Source organism: Diplotaxodon limnothrissa, linkage group LG10 (assembly GCF_057381915.1).
Source record: "Diplotaxodon limnothrissa isolate DT_005_m linkage group LG10, D_limnothrissa_male_GT1.1, whole genome shotgun sequence".
NCBI lineage: Eukaryota > Metazoa > Chordata > Actinopteri > Cichliformes > Cichlidae > Diplotaxodon > Diplotaxodon limnothrissa.
Window position 1 is genome coordinate 2,663,094 of NC_140605.1, and position 25,682 is coordinate 2,688,775.

Sequence of the window (25,682 nt, forward strand, 5' to 3'; positions counted from 1 at the left end):
ATAAATAGTTGCCGACTGCGTTTAAACAAGCGAGTAACTTAGCTTTGGCAATTTGGAGACAGAACATTGAACTCTGTATGCGGAGGGTGCAACATCTCTCGAATGATGTAAGGCCGGTGCAACTTCTTTTGCAAGAGTTGCTTTTGGCATCAGTCAATACCTACGACCCTGATATAAAGTAAGCAGCTTTATTAAAATAACTAAAAATTAAAAAGCAGCTTAAATATAGTAAAACTAATGATTTTAAGGTTTATAGCTATGAACAAATAATTTTAGACAAAAATAATAATAATAAAGAATAAAAGTTTAATTCGATTAAAAACAGACTTCCTTTCTAAAAAAACAACAACAAAAAACCCCCCAAAACAAAACACTTTTTTTAAAATAAGGAGAAAGGGACCGTTTATTACTTGGCTTCTGGCCATAAAACAGCTGGACACATGTTTGTACACAGCTCCTCTGTCCCATGAGGCATGCTGAAGAGCTGTGGCACGAATGGTCAATACATGTTTTGAACAGGTCGCTGACCCACGTGACTGGCCTCATAAATACAGAGAGAGCAGCTCAGCGGCAGCACTGCTCCTCCACGTTACCTGCAGTCTTGCCTCCGCTTTGGTGTCCGCAGACTCCCGCAGTACCTCCTGGCTTCTTGCTCCTCCCCGCGCTGATTAAATGCCCGCTGGACTCTTCAGTCAGCTGCTGTTAAACGCAGTCATGACAGCGGAGCTGTAAGCTCGGAGCTCCTGATGTTTTAACTTATTTTATTATTGTTTAAAAAATAATTTCAAAGGTTTTTCGGGCACTTTGATCAGCCAACAAGAAGACTGAGCTATGAAAACCATACTTGCTGCATACTCGGGATTCATCAAAGGTAAGATGGTTATTTGGGGTCTTCAAAAGTGTCCCAAGGGCGTGAAGGAGCGAAACGAATAGGAACGCAAACAAGCCTGGAGTTTTGTTTTAATGCATGCAAAACAAAACGGGAGTTTAATACTTACTATGATAACAGAAATGAAATTAATAGGATATTGCTATGCTCAATCATCCTGGTAAATCAATCTCCAAAGGTTGATTCTGTTCATCTGGACACAGTGGGAGAAGCTCAAAATACTGTCTAAGAATTTTGCTATTATGTATTTTGCTAATCACTGTGTTTGATTTGTGTTCTGTGAATACTTATAACACGCTTCCACTCTGAATGGTCTTTGGTTGAGAGGAACTAAACTCGGGCTTTTAACCTAAACCACACAGTGACAGCTGCAAGTTAGCTCAAAGTTGATGGAATAATGACACACGGATGTAAGTGACCATACCTCTCATAATCGCATGCTTTCTGCATGCATCTTGCTTATAATTCGTGGGGTTATTGTGGGAATGGGGGTGGAGTGGTGGTAGTGGGGGGTTCCCTGTTGTGTTACTGTATCCAAACATGCCATTTGGTTTCTGTGTATCAAATATGATTCATAGCTTAAATCAGGGGTGCCCAATCCCGGTCCTCGAGAGCTACCGTCCTGCAGCTTTTAGATGCATCCTTGTTCCCACACACCTGAATCAAATGAATGGCTTGTTATCAGGCCTTTGCCAAACATGATGGCATGCTGTAGAGATCAAACCATTTGATTCAGCTGTGTTGGAGTAGGGATGCATCTAAAAGCTGCAGGACGGTAGCTCTCGAGGACCGGGATTGGGCACCCTTGGCTTAAATGAACACTAGAAACTATACGAACACTAGAAACTATACAAACACAAGCTGATGTGTCTATGTGGGCCTGTTATTGTGTTAATTACAAAACGTTGTGCTGTTTGCATTTAGAGGCGACTACTTGCATGTCCAATAATTCTAGCTGTTTAGGTCTAGGATGGCTCTTGAAAGCCAAGCACGTGGGCCCCCCTGTTGTGCCCCCTGTTCTCCAGGAGATCACACTGTTTGTTTGGTTTCAGCTTTTACCCACCAGTTTGATCTAGCTCTAAGCAGGCTGGTTTAACCATCACTGCTGAATTCCAGCCAACTTCTCTGCCACACATTTAAGCTGTGATAGTCTCAAGGACTCATAGCATCATAGTTTGCAGGCATTACCAGCCGAGCCCCGGTACCAGGTTATTTTCAGTGAGGACAGATGGGATTAGAGGACAGCGTTTTCCTGGAGTGCGAGAGCTTCTTATTGGCTCGCTGTGACACGGCCTCGACTCACGTTAGTTGCTTCTTAATGTTGCTTTGCGCTTCTTTCTCACACGTAGCTGCGTGGGTTCACTCTTTCAGCCTGGTGAGTAGCTGAGGCTGTGTAGTTTTGGACTCGCTGGAAATGTACTGTATTATTGATGTAGGACAGGTCGGTGCAATCCGTTCTGGAGTAAATCATTAACTCTGTTTTGATTGATGTCCACCTTTGGCTTTGTTTAACTCAAATCAACTCTAGGCAAGAATTTCTTCTGGGAAATGTTGACTAGATTTTTTTTTTGCGTGATCTTTATCTCTTCCTTCTGTTTTTATACCTGATCCATTGATTTGTTTTTGTCTCAAGGCACTGGCTCCAGCATCCTCTCCGCTCTGCAGGACCTCCCCTCAGGGTTATGGCCCTGCACATCCAAGATGGAGAAGCATCTGCAGGTGATCTCTGTGATGCAGTGGGTCATCTCCTTCTTAGCCTTGGGTGAGTGAGAGAGTTGACTTATTAGTGTCACAAGTAAAGGAGGTCAGATCAGTCTTTAAAGTGAACACACACTCGTTGATGGCTTGTTGGCCTTCTTTCGTGTGATTACACCCTGATGATGGATTACCTTAACCCTTTGTGATGAATTCAGGTTTAACTTTAGTGACTATTTCCCCGTCTCCCCCCAGGTGCTGCCTGCACTGCATTACTGATCTACATCTTCTGCACTGACTGCTGGCTGATTGCTGCCATTTATATAGCCTGGCTTATTTTTGACTGGAACACCCCAAAACAAGGCAAGCCACGAAAGATGTCAATTTAAAAACAAAACAAAACTGTTACCTAATGGTTTGAGTTTTGGCTGCACCGGACTATAGGTCTTAATGAGAGACTTTCTGGCACTGTGAACTAGTGTGGCGGTTTAACTAAAATAATTGCTTATAATTCTTGATTTTATTTTTATGATTTCATTTATTTGAAGTAACCAAAATGAGATTTGTGAAATGACAATGTTGAGATTTTAGGCACGTTTGATGAGGATTTCTGCATCCGGTGATAGAAAAGCTTTAGACTAATGCTATTTCCTCTGCCTTTTATTTTACTTTAATAAGCTTTACAAGTTCACAAATTGTTTTCATTAGTTAATTTTTTTTCAAAAGTTTAGTTTTTATTTTCATTTTGGTTAACTACATTTTTCCACATCTAGTTTTAATTTTTAGTCTAGTTTTTGTTAACTATAATAACCTTGAGTCTTAGACAAAGAATTGCCCACCTGTTGGTGCCAAATTCTTTGAAATGACAGTTTAATCCGGCTAAAGAGTTTCTTTTTCTTTTTCATCATTTTAAAAATTTGTACTTTAGCTAACATGCTATAGATTGGCATGTTAGCTAAAGTATAGCATGCTAAAATGCTATACATTAGCATGTTAGACTACTAGCTTAGCTTATGTTAGCATGCTATATGTTAGCATGCTAAAATGCTATACATTAGCATGTTAGACTACTGGCTTAGCTTATGTTAGCATGCTGGTTTAGCTCAACACAGTGCTCTGCCGTGTACAGCCTTACTGTACCCCTAGCATGGCAGCACATGTAAACGTAGAGCTCAAGGGAATTTTGGGTAGTGCGGAAACTTATTATTCAGGCATATTCGGTTCATTTCTCAGCATCTTAATGAGAGGACAGTTGTTCGGATTATTTTGACTGGGTAATATTTGAAGACGTCACTCTGCACTTCCGGGCAAAACTAATTAAATGACAGATTAATAAACTGTATAATAAAAAACTAAGGTTGAATTGTTACGAAAAATTACGGTTAGTTCTATTTTTGTGCGCATGCTCTGAGTGACTCATGTGTAACTTTCTCCTCAGGTGGCAGGAGGTCCTCCTGGGTGAGGAACTGGACAGTGTGGACGTATTTCCGAGACTACTTTCCAATCAGGGTGGGTGAATGTGTCATCTTTGTGATGCTCCCTTGCTGACGCACTCATCTGTAATATAGGGAAATCTGGAGCTTTGCAGAGCGACGGTGGTGCCAGGACTCCAGGAAATGGGTCCTAAACATCTCCCTTATGTCAGATGAAGCTGCTCCTGTGTGAAATGTGTTTAGTTGTGCACGTTTAACATTACAGATAGGCTTATCGGGGCTGCATTGAGCCATCTGCTCTGTACTCTTACTTGTCCTGTGTTGATTAAGATGAGGGTATGATGTTGGCTTCAGACTTTGCCCCAGTTGAAGGTCTAAGAAGCAGTGCTAAGCTTTTCTCTCATCAGGTACTCCGCAGTGTAGGGGACAATAAAATCCTTGGTCAGGCTAAAGGGCTTTGTGTTGGATGGTACAGATGTTTAGTAGCTGTTCCTCACTATACTGTCACACAAGAAGTCAAAAGTCACGGTTAAAGCATGCTTAAAGGGAGGATAGCTGTCTTCTTACACATTACACAGTAGTCATAAAAATACAGGGCCAACGTTCCACTCTCTAACATCCAGGAGCAATATATATTTACTTATTTAATTTATTTATTAAACAAATATGTTGAAGTCGGTCAGATCTTGAGAACAAAGAGTGCTAAATCCAGGGTGATGAACCAAGCATTCATTCTTTGTCATCTAGATGCTTCACTGTAGTTGGGCCTTTCTCATTGATGTCACCACCTCATGTTTAACACAGATGAAGCCACTGTATTAGTTATTCGCTCATGTGAAGCTGTTACATTCACAGTCAAAGTGAGGGATTTACTGTTTTTTGTACTTCAAAATATCCTGAAATTATCTACAAACACATGAGTTAGTCACAGGGCGAGTATTGATGATTTATGAGTTGGAAACAACCGGTCAAAGTCCGAGCCAACACTGAAGTTGAGGTGAGGACCGAAGGAAGTCCGAAGTGAGACTTGTTATGAAATGTGTTGCACGGATAGATGTGCAAGTCTGCTTCAATACTAGAATCAGGTACTCTTTTATATTACTGCTGCTCCTTCTTGAAACGAGTGACTCTCTTCTTCCTCCTTCTCTTTTCTTCTGCTTGGATCTGTACGAGGGGTTAAGTGCTGTGTTTGCTGCCCTAGTCCCACTGTAATCCTCCACATATGCCAGGTGGTCTCCTGCGCTGCCATGGAGAGCTTGAATGGGTTCTCCTGTGCTAATGTGATTACACAGCTGTTATTTTGGACTAGCTACTAATGGAGCTTTGTTTACACATTGTGATGGATCCAAGTCTGCACTGCACATCAGAGCACACTTTTCTTATGGGCCATGTTCACCTTTACAGCTTTATTGTGCAATGATGGGTTTGATGATAATGCTGACACATCACTGCTGTCAGCCTGAACAGGTGCACACTGGATCCTAATTTTATGATTGTATGTGCTGTCTGGCTGATAAGAGTGTCCTAGTTTTACTAAAGCAGTATACATCATACTGTGTGTGTGTGCAATGAATAATGGCTGTCTACACATCCATGTTCACATGTAGTGTTAAAAAATATACCTACAATAATGTTTACTATCGCCTGTCAGTGCGCCCGAGGGTGGCTGTGGCTACAATGTAGCTGCCATTAGCAGTGTGTGAATGGGTGGATGACTGGATGAGTAAAGCACTATACAAATACAGGCCATTTACCATATTGAAAATCACTAAAGTATACAGCTATGATCGTATATTGTTAACATTGTTACTGGAACCCATTTATGTTCTTCATATTTCAGGACTTTGCTTTACTGTCTTGGATTCTCATTCATGAATTGCTTTGTGTATAATTGAACCATCTTTGGGGGTTTTTTTTTTGTTTTTTTCCTTCATTCACAAACAAAAAGCTAGTAAATATTACAGTTCAGATGATGTCATAAGCTTCTTTTTACAGGATGCTTCTGCTGAACAGAAATATGGTTGGTGATTAAAGTTTGATAAAAGAGAAGCTAGTTCCTAAACTGTTGAGTAATCAGGCCGTGATCTTTGGAAACATGCGCTGCTGGTGAATGCTTCAATTTTAATTTTTCTTTTTGAGCTTCGAGCACCTCGAGCCAAATGCCATTTAGTTCACATCGCAGTGGTCTAGAATAAAGGTGCCCAGGGTGAATCTGACCCTTGTAAGCTATTAGACATCACAAATTCTTGAACACACCATTTCAGGCTAGCATTCTTGCTATTACGGCGCTGAACATTGGTCTCATTTCAGTATTTATTTATTTTTTTGAGGGGAGGGGGTTCCACCTTTAATCACATTTATCATGCAGTGGCTTTAGTTTTCGTCTAAAGTCTGTTTCAGTTTTTGCACCTTATCCGTTTGATGCATGATAAAAGCAGAAAAATAAATCCATGTTCATCAAACTTTTGTCCTCGTCTGAGAATCGGTCTCACACTGTTTATCCACTCTTTGTCCTTTTTGTCCTGCAGCTAATTAAAACTCACGACCTGCTGCCCAGCCGGAACTACATCTTTGGCTACCATCCCCACGGCATCTTTTGTTTTGGTGGTTTCTGCAACTTTGGGACGGAGGCCACAGGCTTCTCTAAGAATTTCCCTGGCATCAAGCCTTCCCTTGCAACCCTAGCAGGAAACTTTCGTTTTCCCATCCTGCGAGACTATCTGATGTCTGGAGGTGAGATTTGACTGAAGAAGCCAGAAATTCTTGTTTGAATTCTTAAAATGTCAAAATAAGTGATAACTAGCGCTGGGAGAGCTGACCTTTGTCCTGCTGCGGCTTCAGTTGACATCGATCGACTGATTCTGAGCTTCATCTGTTTGGAGGGCCTGTTTGCTCTTCAGGCTTCATTTTTGCCCCTTACATGTGGAATAAGTTCTTGTTTTCTTTTTTGAATGTTTAACATTTCTTCTGCATATTGGTGGATTTTGCCTAATGCACAATATGGTATAGAAAGCATACAAAAGGCTGGTGTGTAACTCGTACAGAGACCTAAAACTCAGTGAATCTGAGTTGTAATGAGCAGTTTACCTACATTTTGCCCCCCCACAGGTATCTGCCCTGTGAACAAGAACTCCATCGACTACCTGTTGTCACAGAATGGGACGGGAAATGCTGTGATTATCGTTGTCGGAGGGGCAGCCGAGTCTCTGCAGTGCACACCCGGCTTGAATTCTGTCACCCTGAAGAATCGTAAAGGCTTCGTTAGGCTAGCGCTGCGGAAAGGGTGAGTCGGCTGCGCATTTTCAGACACGAGCACGTGTGGTTTTCACTGACCCGCACAATATGTTGTTGAATGGGAAAATGTCATTCCCTGAGCTGCGGCACCTCACGGGAATAACAAAATCCTAGATTATTATACCCAGAAAGGCCACATGCTTGCAAAGAGAGAGCTGCTAAATCATTCTATGAATGTGCAGTGTTGTCCCTGCTCAGCTCCTCGTGACATATAGTTCACTTTCAGGGGCTGGGCAGTTTGAGCTCCCCCCTTGGCTATGCGTTAATGAGACAGACTGCAGTGTGAAGGGCCCTCGGTTTATCTCACCAGCCCAAACAAGCCCATTCCTTCACAAATACAGCCGAGGATTATCATATCAGTGGGTGCACCCTATCCAAAGAAGCTTAGAACGCGCTGGAAAAGACACGCAGTTATGCAGACCTTTATTCGTTACAATTAGGCTAGCACAGCAGCTGATGTAAGCCTCAAATGTGAATTTGGGTCACTTTGGATTGATTTTGTGGAACTTCTAAGGCTTTGTTTCAGTGCTTATGAAATAGAGACGATGTTGCAACCAGCTGAATGATGTGTTGTGTCGTCACAAAACAAGTGTCCGCTTTAACAAATATATTTATTGTTTATTTTTGGTCAAAGGGATTGATGCTCTGATTGTTTCTTCTAAAATACTGGATGGAAAACCAGATTGAATCTTTCACAAACAGCTGGAAAAAATCTCTCTCTAAAAACGACTGATTCTGTGGTCTAAAAACGGCCCCTGCAAACCTTCAGACTCTAGCTTAGTTACAGATCAGGGTGGATTTAAGAAATTTCCCGATCACATAACACCTTCCACAGTTGTTATACAAAAACGTGGCTGCTCCTCCCCACAGGGACATTGAATGCTTTTTACAAACTGTCCGTGTTCCTTGCACCGATTCCTGATGGTGCACATTGCACCATAAATCCAAACCTGTTGGCTATTTTTGAATATTTGGTAAACTGAAGCTGGCCGTTCAGGCAAGTAGAGACATGTAAGGAACGTGGTGGTTATCACACGTGTGCAACGCTTCAAACTCTGTTCTTATTACTGCTTTTAAAACCAGGAGATTCACAGATAGGATTATAATATAACCATAAAACCACATTTCTGGTCATGTGAACAACAACTGCAAAGCTTCAGCAAGAGGACAGTGAACAAATATTTGTTTATTAACTGACATTTTTCTCAAATAAGTCTCAATGACCTTTTATGTGTTCTAGATGTTTCGCATAGATGTGGTGTTCTTTTTCACGGTCGGGCAGGTGTGTTGAGTCACTTGCTTTGTTCCCTCAGGGCTGATCTGGTTCCAGTCTATTCCTTCGGCGAGAACGACGCCTACAAGCAGGTGATCTTCGACGAGGGGACCGTCTGGAGGTCTCTGCAAAAGAAGTTACAGAAGATGTTGGGCTTTGCCCCGTGCCTTTTCTTTGGAAGCTCCTGGGGCATTGTGCCTTTTTCCAAGCCCATCACTACCATAGGCAAGTTTGTCTCGTGTTTGCTTTGACTGTACGGTACAGATTAGTTTTCTCTGACCTCGACATGGCTGTGTTACTAAAGTTTTTGTAGGACAGTGACCAACCAAACAGTTCATAGGACACAGTCAATATTTGCTCAACTGTTTGTTTTAACTGTTTGTCTCCTGTGTTCTTTTTCTTTTTTAATAGTTGGGGAGCCAATCACTGTGCCAAAAATTGAGGATGCATCAGAGGAAGCGGTGGATCTCTACCATGCAATGTACATCAAGTCCCTCCAGTGCCTTTTTGACAAGTACAAGACCCGCTTTGGTCTGAAAGAGAGTGACATCCTGCACATCCACTAGGAAGATGACGGGTCGCTGCTAATGGCCCGAACTGTGCATCTCCAAACCCCTCGCCTCGTCTTCGTTTCGTCACCTTCGTCATCGCACCTGGGTGCCTAGATTATCTCTGGACTGCAGATGACACATTTTGCATGTTTACTGAAGAAACCTTTGCTCACTGCGCCATCTCACACACACGCATAGTGCTTTCTCAGGCAATGGCAGGTTTAATGAATGGTGGCCTTTCCCAGCTGCTCTTGTCTGGTTGCCCACAGTGCCTCATCAGTGCCTTTTTTTTCCCCTCCCAGTTTTCTTTTAAAACTTGGGCGTCACGTTTTAACTGCTTCTTTCAGGCAGTGGTCGCTAAGCTCCACTAGATGGAGCCAGAAGGTAACTTGCAGGACTTCTTCCTGAGCTCCTTTACAACTCTACACGCTGAACGCACAAACAATGCAAATGAAAGGTACCACTTTATCACTGGGTAGTGCCCAAAGATTAATCGAGCCAAAGACATATGATGTCCACAGACATGTGGTGATTCCTGCTGGTTAAAGGCCGAAAGTGAAGGAATTCTACCAGGTATGGTGAATGCACAAACGCATAAGACTGTAGAAAAGCCTTACAGTGTTAATTGAATTCTGTAGCAAGGAAATGCCTATTTTAGTGCATTTGTCTCAACAAATATTTCTGGTGCACTTTTGATGTTTTACATCACCCTCTGAGGTTTTAGTCTCAAAGATTCCCCCCCCCTCACCCCCAAGACAGGCACTGCTCTGCTTGGCTTATTTCTTTTTCTTTTTTATGTTCATACTGGTGACAGGGTTTCTATCTGGGTGGATACATTTAATGTATGCAGTGTAAACTACGTGATTTCTTGTAACTTAAGTGTCTTGGAAGGTTTTGAGCTGTAGTTGAAAAGGATAAAATGGTTTTGTGGGTGAAAATCCTGATGTTTGCGGGTGAAGATGGATGGATGGAATCCTGATGTTTGATGATTCCAGTTTACAGTGAGTTTTATAAAAAATCTTTCAGGGGAATCATTTAAAATAAGCAAGCGTGCGTCATGTCGATGGGAATAAAGTGTAACAGAATTGGCTGAATTTACAGATGCAATTTTCACTGGTTTGAGCATTGTGACGACTACTATGGAGCAGTGTGATACCTGTGCAATGGATTTGCAAGCAATAAGCAGCGAGACTTGTCTGTGTGATGAGTTGCATAATCTTTCTGCTGATGTTTAAATTAAACTTTTGTAAGTTTTCAGAAAAAAAGTGTGGTGTGTCTTTGAAGTCTTTCCCACATTTATGTCAATGTTTTACTAAATCTGAGTCTTATGTATGTGCTGTGTAGGGAGCACGCCCACCAAATATATGCTTTGTTTTGAACAGTATTTGGCTGGAGAGTATTTAATATTATCCACAATTCTCTTATCAGCAAAAACTTTCAAAGTCCAGCTGGGCCATACAGTATACCTCTGAAACCACAATTTACCTCTATGGGAGGAAAAAACCTCCCTTTCATCCCTCCCTGCAGGTGATATAGATGTGATCCTCAAGCTCGCGTTCTCTACCAGAGACCTGGGAGTTTAGGGCTCTGTGCCGTACTTTGTCTGTTCCTCTGGACCGACACCTCTGATGTTATACCTGGAGTTTTCTGGAGCCACTCTTCCAATTTCAGGGTTACAGCTCCTACTGCTGCTAATTACCACTGGGACCATTTTAAACTTTAGCTTCCACATCTGCTGGTGCTATGCAAATAAAACTGAACTGAATATTTTTGAGGATTATTCCACCCCATTTAAAAACGATCAACATGAAAAGTGACCGTGTAAATGTTAATTGTATGTTTTCCATTTTATGCACTAACCATATACACTCTTGTGTATGTCATGTTTTGAAATTGTTAAACCTACAACGGAATGATAAACATTGTATCTACTGCTTATGGAGTCGTTGCCTTGTTTTCAGAAGTGAAACTGAAAATGTTTGAGGAATAAAGCCTGTGCGCAAAGTTCATTTAAGGTTTTCCATTATTCAGTTTCTGTTAGTTATACTTGTTCTTATGGCCTTTTTTAGTGCGGTCATTAGTTAATTTGACTTTAGTCTCAGAAAGCCTTAATAAAGACAGGAAGTACTCTGGCTCCTTTTATCAGCTGGAAAAAAAATATGACAGGAGCAACACATCTCAGTGCAAAACGCAATTATTTCACTTTATATGCCTTGTATTCCTATTTATCTGAATTACAACCTTGTTAATTATTATTATTATTATTATTATTTGCTACTGGTTATCTTTTATATGACTTTATTAAAACATCTTCAACATTATTAAAAAACCAATAAGAACACATCAAGTGTATGACTAGTCCATCGAGAACGTCCATTTTTATTTTCCCTAAGTTCTTTTACATTTTAACGTTTTTTGTCAAGGTGACAACGTGGATAGATAGGAGCTACTTTTGGTCGTTATCTGACTGCAGCCTTCAGTCTCCTGGCCCTGTAGAAGCGCAACTATTTAATGTGGCTGATACAGCCCCCTAGTGGTTGCTTAATGTTCTGCAGTCAGTGTGAATGAAGCTGAAATAACTGACTGTGCTGTTCACATGTAGGTGGTGGATTTACAAGTCATCGTACTTAAAGATGAATTTCAACTTTACACTACTGAGTTACACGCAAAACACAAGACCAGAATCTAAATTGGCATGCAACGTTAAGAGAGGCCTAACAAATATTACATCGACTAATTTGCTAATATGTTAAATATGTGTGTGTTTAAGTTTTACATTGCCTAAGCTACCCGCGTATTCTGCAGTTAGTTCCTGTCTCTATTTGTGTATTCGTATTATACTGTCTGTGATTTGAAAGTTAGCGAAAAAAGTTCATATCAGTTTGCATATACATTTTAAATGCTTTGGTCGCTGGCTGTCTTTGTACCAGTAGAGATTATGAGATCAGTGCTACCGTTTAAACTGTCACCTGCATGTCACGCTGTACCATACAACTTCCTCATATTTTGCAGCTTTGACAGAATTCAACGGATGCTCGTCCCCTCCAGGGAGACAAACAGATGATACCGCCAATAGAAACGCGAATTTTCACGACCAGGCACCGCCTTTACGCGACGGATATTGGTTTGAGCCAATCAGCAACTGAAGTTCCGCGCCTCCTCTCCGTAGACGGATTTCCGAACGTAGCGAAATAGCCGAGAGTTTGTTTACGTCCTGTTGGTTAGCTGACAGCTGTTGTAGCGCTTTCCTCACAGAAACACTCGTGTCTGCATGTCTTTGTTAGTTTTCCGGAACTTCGTCAACTTTTAGCCAAGTGTCGTGAATGTCTGAGATGGGATGCTTTATTGAATGAGGGGCTGCTGCTAGATGCCGACAGGAGGATGAACTCCATCACCGGTCGGGTTCTTGCTATCCCCGCCGCCTCTGTCACCAACTCTGGAGCTTCAGCCTCTCGAGCCCTACATGTGGAGCTCACATCCCAGCAGGTAAATGCAAATCCCATGAGCTTTCGTTGTCATCACACTCATTCAGGTGAACTCGGGAAAACTTGGACCGGGCTCCCATATTGTGTTATGTACTAGTTTGTAACTGCTGCCCGGAGGTCCACAGCAGGCCTGGCGGGCTAGCTAGCTAGCAGTTGCTAGCTTGCAGTTAGCTAGCCCGTTGGAAATAAATGGAAGTGTGTCTGACTCGCCAGACACGCCGAAACCAGTTAGGTCGCAGTTTGGCTTTTGGAGCCTAGCCTTTTCATGGTACTGCCATATCGCATTATTTTTCTACATATTTATGTACAAAGCTGCTTCTGCTAATGGTAACTTAACTTGGCGTCATGTCAGCACGCAGGTGACAGCTAAGTAAAATCAGCATACAGCGTGTCATTAATTTGACACTAAACGCTCTCGTACGGCTGCTTTAATGTGATTTGAAGCATTTCAAGACTGAATGCGTTATTGGTCCGTTCAACCCCGGGGATTAAGTGGAAGACTTTTAAATTCCGTGCTTTCATTCATTTGACATCTAGGCTTCTCTCGTTGTGATTACGTACCTTAAACCGGAACTAAGTCTCCTACCGACAGATCTCCGTCAGTGTTTACTGGCTGGGTATTATTTGTAGTAGAAAACATGTTGTTTTCAAATATCTTTATTAGGGTTGAGATAAATGACACTTCCTCGCTTCAGTGAGCCAGAGGTCTGTGTGCTGCAGGAACCTCTTGGACTTGTTTCAACTGTTATCCTGCTTCAGACCACTAAACTGAACATTAGGAACCAAAATATGGAGTTAACCTACAGCATAAAATGAATCCTCAAACTTAAATCTTCTACTACTACTATTACTTAATGGTAGTTAAACCTCGCAAATGTGTATTGACATTTGCAAATTCTTGGGATTCATAACGTGGGTGTCACTGATGCACCATTAGATTTTCTTTTCTCAGTGAAATGACAGACAGTATAATGTATTTACACCACTAAGTGTAACTCTTTTCTCCCCCAGATAGGTGCTGGATCGATTAGATGGACACTTTGATAATGCAATTTGGAATGATTCAAACTATGTCCTCATTTTAGTACTATCGACATATTCCAATCTTATCCTGTATACTGGGTGTTTTTGTTTTTACTTTGGGAAACCACAAGTCTCTGATATGCAGTTTTTTGAGGGTGGTGTGTAAGTAAAATCTTTTACTTAAACTGCAGCTAAATACACACATTACTTGCTCTTTAAAGAATCAGTATACCAATTTGTTGTTTACGCTTATCTGTGAACTCTGGCCATGCAAATAGTTGGGTTTTTCTATCTCTTAATCGTGTGCAGTTACTGCATTACAGTGGAAACCAACTGGCTTTGTGTTTGGGCCATAAATTGCTAAAAAGTATCAGAGATTTCATTTAAAACACTTTTCCTTTGTATTTGTTTAATTAACATGGGTCCTCTTGTTTATCTGTGATCTCATTAAAAAACCTGATGATGACCTCTTAATGCAGGCTATATGCACATTCATTTTAACCACATGAGACCTAGATGGATAAATACCTTTGTCATGATGAGAAAATTGGATTGCAGAAACCACGTGGCATTTCCATACACCAACAAAGAACAAACACATCAGCATAAAAGCATACAATACATCAAGACCCTTTCATTGGACCTTACAGGATGATTTGTCCAAACTAGCTGGGAAACGTATGTGTTTCCCATGTTTAAAAATTGAACTGGTAAATGGACTGGTACTTGTATAGTGCCTTTCCACTCACTTTGAGCACTCAAAGCACTTTCTGCTACAAGCCTCATTCACCCAATCAAATGCATCCAAACCCTGTTTTTATCTATACCTAAACGCTTTATGCACTCTTAACATTCACACACACCCTGATGGATGCATTGGGAACAACTTGGGGTTCAGTATATTTCAAAATATGAACTGCGGATTGATCCAACAACCTTGTTATTGGTACCCTCTACATCTGTTGCTACAAATGCTCTATTAAGTGCCGTGAGGAATAAATTACAGTTTGGCCTGTGTTTTGTAAGCACAGGGGGTAATAGCGCCACCCAGATGGTTTCACTTTAAAAGAAGAGGCAAATGGATGCCTCTCGTCACCCACAACAGTATTTGCCTAACATCTAACACCATAACTATAAATGCGTTCCTAACTCTGTAATGCAATTCACTTCATGCTGTTACTGTCTTTCTTACAGATTTTTAGTGTTCCTCAGAGGGATTTCCAAACCAACAAAAGATTATGAAAGTCAGAACACTTTCAGTAAAAGCACAGTAGAACATGTGGAGCATTTTAGAGCCCGCTTTGAAAGATACAAGTTTCCTTGAAAAGTTCTTTACATGTGGTCAAGAATAACCCCTAGGTACTGATATTCAGTCACAGACTGGATCAGCTGTTTGGTGATAGTGTGCTGGGATGATTGTTGCCCCCTGAAATCTTTGCTGCGTTGAGAACAAGGCCTGACCTCACAGCATTTAATGAAATGGTCCGGATCTGGTCCCTGCTGTTCCTTTCCATCATGTAGGAGATTCACTGAAGTGGTAGTAGTGTTTGTGCAGGAATTGGTGTACCAAATAAACAACACAAGAGAGAAAACACAGTCCTGAGGGGAGCCTGTGGAAGTTGTCAGTTTGTCTGAAAGTAAAGTTCCTACTCTGGTTTAACTACCAGGGAAATCCTTGATCTCGAAAGCTAAACAAGACAGAAGTGAAAATTCTGTTTCCCTTTTATCTGTTAAAATACTCAGTAAAACTGTTAAAAGTAGAGGTGGGAATCACCAGACACCCCACAATACAATATCATCACAATACTTGACTCACAATACGATATATTGGGATTATTACTTTTTTTAAACATGTTGTGATATGCTCTGTCAAGCTAAGTGTGTCCAGTGTTGCATGGTTTTCTTGGCTGCACTGATTTCATGTATGTTTGCTCAGCTAACCTTCCTGAAGGATGATGGTGCATGAGATTAACCCTCTTGTTTGTAGTATTCCCAGAGTATTTTATTTAAATAATACGGAGATTTGGCGTCTCTATATCAATAGAATACCTCCATGCTATTTATCACAATCCGGTTTTTAAGTGATGATGTGATGAATCCTGCTTCTGGGTCCAAACTACTCTGTGTTTAATAAGTCTGTTGTGTTTTAAACATGTTTTAATGCTTTGTATCTTGTTCTATTTAATCTGAACAAGCCCCTAAAACAGTCAGTGATCACTGTTGGCCTCTCTCGGTTTTTATTACCACTGTTACTTTTAAAGCTCAGTTTTTAAACCCTTACGATGTAACTCCAGCCCATGCAGCAGTATAGTAATGACTAACCTGGTATTGTGGATGGATTATCTCAGTTGTTCTCCTGACTGAAGTTTAGCCCATTTATAAGATCTGGACTTGGAAACGGCTAATGACGTCAGACTTAAAGACCAATTTTCATCAATTAAAGATCAATTTTTTAACCCAACTCGTAGTTAAAAGGCGGGGAAATGGCCACAAATACAAGTAGTGTGTGCAATACGTAAAATAGTTCAATAAATCACCCTCATACAGGGTTGGTAGGCAAATTGCAGCGGTCTCTTTGATGCCAAGTTTATGATCCCATGTACAAGACCAGTGATGAAAGGTCAGGTCTAAAGTCTTTGGGACCTGAAGGTCTAGGAGATTTAGGAACAGGAACAATTATGGATACTTTCCAAATTTAAATATTTAGTATCACAAGACTGAGATGATCTAAAAATCTTCAGATTCGACCATGCAGGTCAAGCGAAGCCTATCCCCTATCCTTATGTGGGGCATTGGTTGTTAGAGTAATGCATCTCTGGGCTTTCTTGATGACAAAGTGCCTTCTGTCTTTTAACTGTACTAAAGGTCCCTTCCGGCTGTATCATTGTAGCTCCTGAAAGCATTTTTGTCTTATAAGGTCTTTGAACTTGTTTGACACCCAAGGGTTGTCATTCGCATCATTTAATCCTTTTGGTTGGGACCACAGAGTCCACACAGAAATGAATATAATCAGTCACATGTGTAGTGTGATCATTAATGTCAGCACTCTCAAAGACCTCCCATACAGTGCAGTCAAAGCAGCCCGGCCACACATTGTCATGTCAGTGTAGGGTCTTTCTTCTGTCTCAGTAGCCTCTCATAGACAGGATAAACCACACTACGATCAGACGCCCCTAGAAGCGGAATCAGTGTCGGCATCTTTGACAGTTCCATAGCACCAGAATCTTCTATTTCCTGGTGGGACAGTCGACCTATTGGTGGCATGAGTGAAGCTTACTTTATTGGTACGCTAATGCGAAATTGTAATGGGACATCATTTAAATTCTTAAATGTGCACCAATCTTTCCAGTTTAGAAGGGAGTTTGAAACTCTGTGACCTTACTGGTTTACTTGTTTACTGAGTAAACACTGACTCACTTTACAGGTTATAATCAGTGCTAATCTCAGGCTAGATAATACATGTTTTAACTGAGCAGTTTTGAATACTTTGAGTACTCCACAAAGTGTATGTATGTGTATGTATATATATATATATATATATATATATATATATATATATATATATATATATATATATATATATATATATATTAATTACTATAATTGTGAAAAGCAAACAACAAGCATGCACTTTGACCTGATGCACTGTTTTCGGGGTTGACCATAACCTGAGATTCAGCTCTCATCAGCAGCTATGATCCATGACATAAATTCAGGGGAGTTTGAGGTCCATGAATCCACCTTACATGCATTTGCATCCCACTCGGTACACATGGGCAAAACTGGTACTTGGGAGTTTAAATTAGCAGCAGTCCAGAAACTGGTCCAGTAGTGCATGACATGAAAACTTTGAAGGGAAAATTGCATTTAGTTAAGTCATTTTAGATTTATATGGCACGTAGATTCTAGGAACTTTTCGGTCACACTTTTTTATGTGTGTGACCAAAAGGTCCCTTGCGTGTAGTTAATAAGAGGAGATAATCCACTTCAGATGACTGGAAATACTGAGTTTGGTTTATGTGTGGGAGTTGTCTCAGTATGCAGTACACATGATACCAATTTGAAATAACTTGACACTTATTTGCACTACCCTCTCATGCATAAATGTCACATTACATAAACTTCTTGGGCAATCAGAAGAGCTTTTAGGACCATTTGTCCTGTCCCACTTATTCGAACATTTGCATTCTCACCTATACGTGTCTGGGTTTAGTTTTCAGTGCTGCAGTTCATATATGAAAAAAGCTTACGTTTATTTTTAAATGTATGAGAGTGGGGATTTGTTGGAAGCCTCTTGCATAAAGTTGGCATCAGTTTTAACTGTCTGTACTTAATAAACTGGCATTCAAGTGTGTTTTCTTATCAGGGCTACCTGTCGTATCTGCTTTAGTTTGGTCAGTCCACTCTGTAAAACAGGGGTTGGCGACTCCAGGTCTCGAGGGCCGGTGTCCTGCAGGTTTTAGATCTCACCCTGGGTTAACACACCTGAATCAAATGATGAGTTCATCACCAGACCTCTGGAGAACTTCAAGACATGTTGTGGAGGTAATTTAGCCATTTGAATCAGCTGTGTTGGATCAAATACCCATCTAAAACCTGCAGGACGCCGGCCCTCGAGGCCTGGAGTTACCCACGCCTGATCCAAAATAATGTCTGCATGCTCATGAATAACAGAAGGCTTGTGACCACCTAGTCACCCAGATTACAAGCCACGTGTCACCATCAGACTTGTATGGTCGTTTTATAACATGCGGTCAACTTTGCAGTGCTCTTCTGTTCGAGCGTAGTCTGAGAGGACTCTGATGTTTGAACTGTTTTGAATAATTTTGCTGTTTTATTTTTGTTTTCCATGTGGTCCATGTTTCCTGTTGAGAAATGTACATTATAAAATTAATAAGGAGAGGGTTAAAAGTCCCCTGGAGAACAATCATTTGTTTGTTTTTGAAGTCGTTAATCTTTTGGGAAATCCCATGACTTAGATTTGTCCTCGCTATGGCTGCAGGAAGGAGGTGGGCCGGCCATTCAAGGGAAAGGTTAGACTGTAGGATGTGCCGTCCAGAGGGGCCGATGGCGCGATATGGCAGCCTCGCTTCTGTCATTCTGCCCCCGGACAGCTGTGGCTACAACTGTAGCTGCCTCCACCAGTGTGTGGATGAATAGTGGAATTGTAAAGTGCTTTGAGGGTCTCGAAAAGCGCTTGATCTAAAAGATTTCCCAGGAATCTTTTAGATCAAGACATGAGATTTTTAGTAGATTGAAAAGACTGTTCACTAACAAAGTCCTTGACTTCAAAAACTTCAAACAATCCAGTCTTAAAGTGTTGCTGGATTGATTTAAAAAGTAACTGATGACTGACATAATGTTACAATGAAGATGAGTAACGCCTCCATTACTTATGCTGCCTCTGTGCATGAGAAAGGACGGCTATTTTAAGCTGTTTTATATGTGGGATAGATTTGACCAATCACATGAGCCAAATTAAGCTGGTTACAGAACTCTGTTATCAATAATCGTCACTATTTCTCATTGTCTCTCTCCCTCTCTATTTCCTCCTGGCAAACAGAGACGGTTGCGTCATCTTCGGAGCATCGCAGCCAGAAACATTGTCAACAGGAATGGCTCTCCACTGCTGGACACGTACTTCACCCTCCACCTTTGTATAGGAGACCGCATTTCTAGAGGTCGGTGTTAAAGTCCTCTCACACACTACTGATCATGTTTATCCTGTACAATTTTTTTTTTTTTTTTTTTATCAAGAGGCTTTTAAATAAAGTTAAATGGGCAGTGCGCATATTTATATTTATTTTGTACTTGCAGCAAGTTGTAGTTTAGTATCTCAGGCAAATGCATTTGAAAGTGGCACTAACACTGTACCGTTCCTCTGATTTTGGAACATGCAGTCAGTGCAAAATTTGTATGTGATAGATTTGTGTAACTGGTGTCCAGCTGAGCTTCAGCAAAACATGTTCAGGGTTTAGTTCCTCCTGTTTATTGTGCATTAATCAACATTCTTTCATGTTTCTTAGATTTTTACAAGAGTGAAGTCATACGAGACTCACTGGTGAGTAAACTAACCCTCAGACGCTTCCTCTCCGCGTCCTGGGATAGGTCCAGTATGTTGTCATTTCCTGTAGCCTGCTGTTGGAGAATGTACTCATTACGAGCAGCGAAGCAGTGCTGTATTTTATGAATGCTAAGCTTGGCATTTATCTGATCCCTTCTTGCCAGTCACACATGTAGCCAGCTCTTGTTTAACATGATTTGCTGAATAAAATATCAGGCGTGTGTCGGCATGAATAAAATTTGATCCGTGTTTCTCTTAAACAGCTTTTTCTTTTGGCCTGCATGCATCATTAAGCTGTGCAAATGACCGTGCTGTGTCGTATTACCTTGTCGTTGTGTGTGGTTTTGGTTTTTTTTTTTTTTTTTTTTAATTTCCACTTTTATTTGTGATGCAGACACAGCTATGCACAAAACTACAGACGTAGTCAATTACAATTACTGTTTGGGCTTGCTGCCGAGCCATGAGCTGACCTAAGCTGCTTTCCAGGCGTACTCGTCAGTACCTTCAGCAGACAGACAGTGTAATGCACTTCAGGAGTCATGACTCCTGTCGTCTCCCAGCACAACTTCCTCCTGTTTTATTTAACATCTGTGCTGGCGTTCTCGGCTATTCCATCTCCTTCCTGTCATCGCTCATATAAGGAACTGTTTCCTGTTGCTCTTCCTGTTTTCATTCCCCTCTGCTTCTAATGCTAGTTCTTATCTTCACCTGTGGATTGTACTTCTGCTTTTGGCCTTCCTCTCCTGCCTGTCCATGAAAGTTACCCAGGGAAAAAGAGATTTTTCTGTATGATGAAGGGAAATGGTACATAGTTAAATGATGTAAATGACTCCAGTTGTGTGCCGCTGAACCAGCGGTCATGCTGTCGTTCTGAACGTTCAGGGACAGACTACAAACAGAAATGGGGATCAGACTTTAAGGTTAATGCAGAACAGAATGATTCAGTTACTCTGCAGTGGTTAAGGATCACTGTATGGATTTAAGAGGTAACATAAATTTTGCTCTCAGATTTTTATTTCAAACTCTTGAACCTATCCTCCCATTAAAAACAAAAAGTCAGAAAGTAGAAAAGATTTAAGATGTGACTGCTGTTCCTTTTGAAATGTGTGTGTTTGTGGATCTTTGTTAGAATCCAACTTGGCGGAGCCTGGACTTTGGCATGCTCCCAGACCTTCTGGACACCTCAGTGTCTTGCTTTGTGGTGAGAATCTGGGGAGGGCAGAAGGAACAGTACCAGCTCCTCATCGAATGGAAGGTTAATTTGGACGGCCTCAGATACACGGGGCAGCAGGTCAGCAAACACACCCAAGAGCAACAAAGTAGCAACACAATATATAATTTTTCCTGAGGCTTTCTGTGTGGCTTTTGAAAAAGTGAATTGTTACTGCAAAAATCTAATAGTACAGTTTTGATCTTTACAAAGGATTTGTTGGATATGATCTGACACATGTGTTAAATGTTGAATAGCTGAATGTGTAATTAAATCCTTCTAAGAGCGCGATGCATGCATTTCCGTTCTGTCCATGTGGTTTACGTTACTTCATGACATATCAGTAGTTATGAGCAGGGCTGTTGCTGTGCTCTTAGCAAGTTTATGTGTAAAATGATCACTTGGACTCGGCTGCACAGTTCTGTGTATGAAATATTTTTCATCTGCTTGGAATTTATACAAGTGGATGAATCTAGTTCAAAGGTAGCAAGGCTGAGGTGATGCTCACTGCTGTGAGCGAGTGAATGTGGGGTGAGCCATATTTGGAGTTGAACATTTAACTCTGGATCTGCGTTTGAGTTTTAATTTCTAAATATTTGAACATGAAAACTAAGTAGTTCACTAAATGGAAATCTTTCTGTCAATTTAAAGGGGTCTTATATGCAGTGCTTAACAAACTGATTGTTGGTGTAAGATGTATGGCACAGCTGGCCTGAATGAACAGTTTTAGTATTTACAAAATAATTTTTTTAATGTTTCTGTCATTTAAATTGGCATTTATGAGCAAACTCTTTAATCAAAATGATATTTCTAATGCTAAAATATAGTTACTATTGTTATAAAATAATTTTCAAATTTACTGTTTAAGAAAAGAAACATTTATTTATTTTTTATTAAGATGCTGAGTTACAGTGATTTATTTCCATTTTTAAAAAATCATCAAAGAAGTCCAGTGTGATTGGGTGTAACAGTAAATGAATTCAGTTTATTTGCTTAATAAATAACAACATGCTTTTAGTTTAAACTTTCTAAAATATGTTCAATATTTTTCTCTATGTGGTCTAATAAGTTTAAGTACTGCATGCACATTATTAAATGTGAATAATCGCAGTAGAAACAAACTGTGGTTAGAAATACAAGTCCCCAAACATTAAACTTTCTAAATTACTTTCAGTCATATAGAATAAATTTATTGGTGCCTATTTTACTGTAATGTCATCTAGTTGCTAACATTAGGTAAAATGATTATTGTGACTGTCTGTCGTTGCGTCAGTTCACTCTTTTATTCGGTTACACCAAATGTTCTTTCACTCAGTTAAATCATCTAAAAATGCACCGAGCGTATATACGTTACATTACATGATTGTAAATAACTTCCATCAGTGTAACAAATGCTTAGTGCTTTATATTTTGACAGTAATCAAAGAAAATTGCAATTCTCTTCCTCATCGTCTTCAATACAATTCTCTTTTCCCGTGCATGCCACATATATGTCAGTGGTAGGGAAACAACCAGTGATTATGTAGCAGGCTGCTCATTAGTGTAATGCGCCACATGCTGCATTGATTCCGTAGTAATATGAAATGTCTGCATGTGAAAATGTGATTTAGAGCTTCAGAATCTAGCTGTCTGTTTGGCTCTTTGCGTGAAAAGTTTGGCCCATTCAAAGCCTTCATCAAAATAGTAAATGCAGTTCAAATGCTGATGAAGAACTCAATGTTATTCCAATTTATTCAAATCCAGACTGCATTGGAGGTTGGTAAACAGCACAGTCTCATGCACATCCAGATGCAGCCGTCCTTTGTTCTGAGACTCTGTCCCCGTACAATCAGCCTTTTCTGCCCTGCTTTATCCACAGATTCGATCCAGAAATCCAAATGAGATCATATTTGGATTGAATGATGGCTATTATGCAGCTGACTTTGATCAGAAGGTATGTCCTTTCGCCTGTTTTCTAAAGCTTCTTGCATGACAATAGAATACCAAGTTCAAATCTTGTTAGCATTGTTTCGACGTTGTTTGGCTTCTGCGCTGAAACTCAGACATGTGGCTGTTTCAGGATCAGTCGGAGCGTAAGAAAAACAGCCTGCTTCAGGTTGACCAGAGTTCAGTCAGGAACTCGTACAGCGTTTTTTCTCTGCTCAGGTAAGATTCAAGCTGTGCAGCATTGTCGCATCTCATATTCATTTTATGGAGCTGGCCTTAAATCAAATGTAGTGAATCACTTTTTATGGGGAGCATCTTCTGCTGACAAATAGATCCATTCAGTTTTATTTATACAGCACTGAATCACAACAGCAGTCGTCTCAAGGCGCTTTATATTGTAAGGTTGACCCCACAATAATACATACAGAGAAAAACCCAACAATCATATGACCCCTATGAGCAGCACTTTGGTGACAGTGGGAAGGAAAAACCTCTTTTAACAGGAAGAAACCTCCAGCAGAACCAGGCTCAGGGAGGGGCGGGGCCATCTTCTTCTTCTTCTTCTTATTATTATTATTACTTTTATTAAATAGGTCTTTCTTGCTTTTATCATAAATATTTTCAATACATTTCCTGTGTTTTACTTGCCTTTTGTGGGTTTTACTTGGGTATTTGCTGTCCAGCAGATGGTGCCAGAGGAACAGTTTTATTTTAGAGTCGTTGTGAGGGAAGCTCTGCAACTTGGTAGCAACTCATACATCCCAGAGTGAACACTGTTGGTCTCAGACAAAATAAAACTATTGAATTACAGATTTTAATCACCTTTTCATTAGGTCTGTGGCAGTCTTGTGGTTGTGGGGTACTTGAGGATATGGAGTGTAAAAAGGATTGCAATGCATTTTTACGCCACAGGAGGGAGACAAAAATTTGCCGAGTAAGTTGCTAGTTGTTGGGAGAAACCCTGGTTCAGTAATTAGGAACTTGAGACATAAGGGCCGGCTGCATCTGTTGACAAACAGGCTTGTTGTTCTGCATTTATATTTAAATGTGGTAGAACGTAAACAGCACTTACAGAATCACCAGGGCTTCCCCAAGGGGAAACCCTCTGTTTACCGATCGTGTAATTACCCCCAGTTTTGTCTAAATAAATATATATTTGGAAAGTTTCAAGTTAGATGTTTCCAAAATAAGATAACGGTCCTGTCATTAGGTGCATTATGAAGGCTTGCACTAAGATTTTCCTCCTTTAAGAATTAAATAAGGGGCCATAAATGCGTCACAGGCCTTTGCAATGTCAAGTAAATGGAGTTATGCCAAAGCTGTCTGAACTTTAACAGTCTAGAAGTGGTCATGGTTTATGGTTATGAGTGGAGACCATCGCCTCTCCAGCAGCTTGAAGGAGAAAAAGCCCAGTTTGAATCACAACTTTTATGACCTCTGCTCTGGCTTCTTCTATTATCGTAGCCTTCGTCTCCATCCTCTTCTTTCTATCCACACCACATGGGATCTGTGGGGTTTACCACACTTAGGTTTGTTTATTTGTTTAAGGAACCCCATTAGCTTCCACAACAGGGGTTGCTAGTCTTCCTGGGGCCCAAACCATCAAATACCATCGAATAAAATGTTACACAATGAATTGGATGCAAAATATCCACATAATTTGGCTCTTACATCCACAATAAGGTTTTACAATTCTGAAAATATAAGCATGTAAATATTAAAAAATATAAAAAACACTCAAACAAAATACACAATTTCCATTACAAGTGACATTACCCTCTACAATTTTTACAAATAAATTAAAAACTGCCTAAATAGGCTTTTAGGTGATTTTTAAAATTATGAATAGAAGCCAATTCTCTAATTGCATAAGGCAACTTATTCCACTGAAAAGATGCTTTAAATATAACAGAGTTTTTCAAAAAGTTACTTTTAACTCGAGGAGTCACTAAATTGTGGTTAGTTGAGAATCGTGTGGCATGATTATGTATTTCATCTGGATGCTGCAACTGAGCATAAAAAAGTGTGGTGTGTTTACCAGTATTGCTTTCTTTAAAAATACAAGTAAGCCATAGTATAATTTAACTTGTACAGAAAGCCAAGAAAGTTTACCGCGCATTTTATCAATATCTGTATAATATGAACACCTTAACACTAATCTGGCCGCCCTATTTTGGACTAACTGAAGTTCAGATCTGTCTTATTAGCTGCTGACCAAATGACTGAGCAGTACTCTAGATGAGATAACACTAGTGCATTAATGACATCTTTCATAACTGAAGAAGTAATATAAAAAGAGCATTTCCTAGCTATAGCTATGCCCTGTCCCATTTTCTTAATAACAGAGTTGATGTGCTGAGACCATGAAAGGTGGTGGTTTATGGTAACACAAAGTAATTTAGTCTGGGTGACCTGTTCTAATACCGATCCAGCTATGGAAAGATTTAGTTGTGGGCTGTTGACTAAGCGTCCTCTACTTCCTATTAACATGTCTTTGGATTTAAACACGTTTAAAATCACGTTGTTTTTACTTATCCAGTCAAACACGTTCAGCAAATCTAGTTGTAACACGCTGGTCAATTCAGAGTAGCTACTGGCTGAATAAAACACGGTGGAGTCATCAGCATACATTACAAGATGAGATTTATCCAGGACGTACGGCAGATCGTTTGTAAAGACTGAACACAGAAGTGGACCGAGGCAGCTGCCTTGGGGTAGACCACAGTTCATTTCACAGCCCTCCGAGAAATAACCGTTATAATAAACCTTTTGCCTTCTTCCAGACAAATAACTTTCCATCCAGCACAAAGCAGCTGGTGAAAATCCATAACATTTTAGT

At 40.4% G+C, this 25,682-nt stretch overlaps 2 protein-coding genes across 2 annotated transcripts in view; both read left to right on the forward strand.

Annotated features, from left to right (window-relative positions):
• The first annotated feature begins 589 nt into the window (after positions 1-589).
• On the forward strand, positions 590-10,967 carry dgat2 (diacylglycerol O-acyltransferase 2). Its single transcript, XM_085364264.1, has 8 exons — positions 590-871; positions 2,523-2,651; positions 2,840-2,947; positions 4,023-4,093; positions 6,546-6,750; positions 7,126-7,300; positions 8,625-8,809; positions 8,996-10,967. Exons 1-8 carry the CDS (start codon positions 832-834, stop codon positions 9,148-9,150), a joined length of 1,068 nt encoding a protein of 355 aa, XP_085220390.1. The 5' UTR covers positions 590-831; the 3' UTR covers positions 9,151-10,967.
• Positions 10,968-12,330: 1,363 nt separating this feature from the next.
• The window catches only part of uvrag (UV radiation resistance associated gene), a 98,524-nt gene continuing 85,172 nt past the window's right edge, over positions 12,331-25,682 (forward strand). The window contains exons 1-6 of the mRNA XM_085364265.1: positions 12,331-12,621; positions 19,207-19,324; positions 19,670-19,704; positions 20,837-20,998; positions 22,776-22,850; positions 22,977-23,062. Coding sequence (XP_085220391.1) covers positions 12,517-12,621; positions 19,207-19,324; positions 19,670-19,704; positions 20,837-20,998; positions 22,776-22,850; positions 22,977-23,062 — 581 coding nt within the window. The 5' untranslated portion in view covers positions 12,331-12,516. The remainder of the gene's footprint in view (positions 12,622-19,206; positions 19,325-19,669; positions 19,705-20,836; positions 20,999-22,775; positions 22,851-22,976; positions 23,063-25,682) is intronic.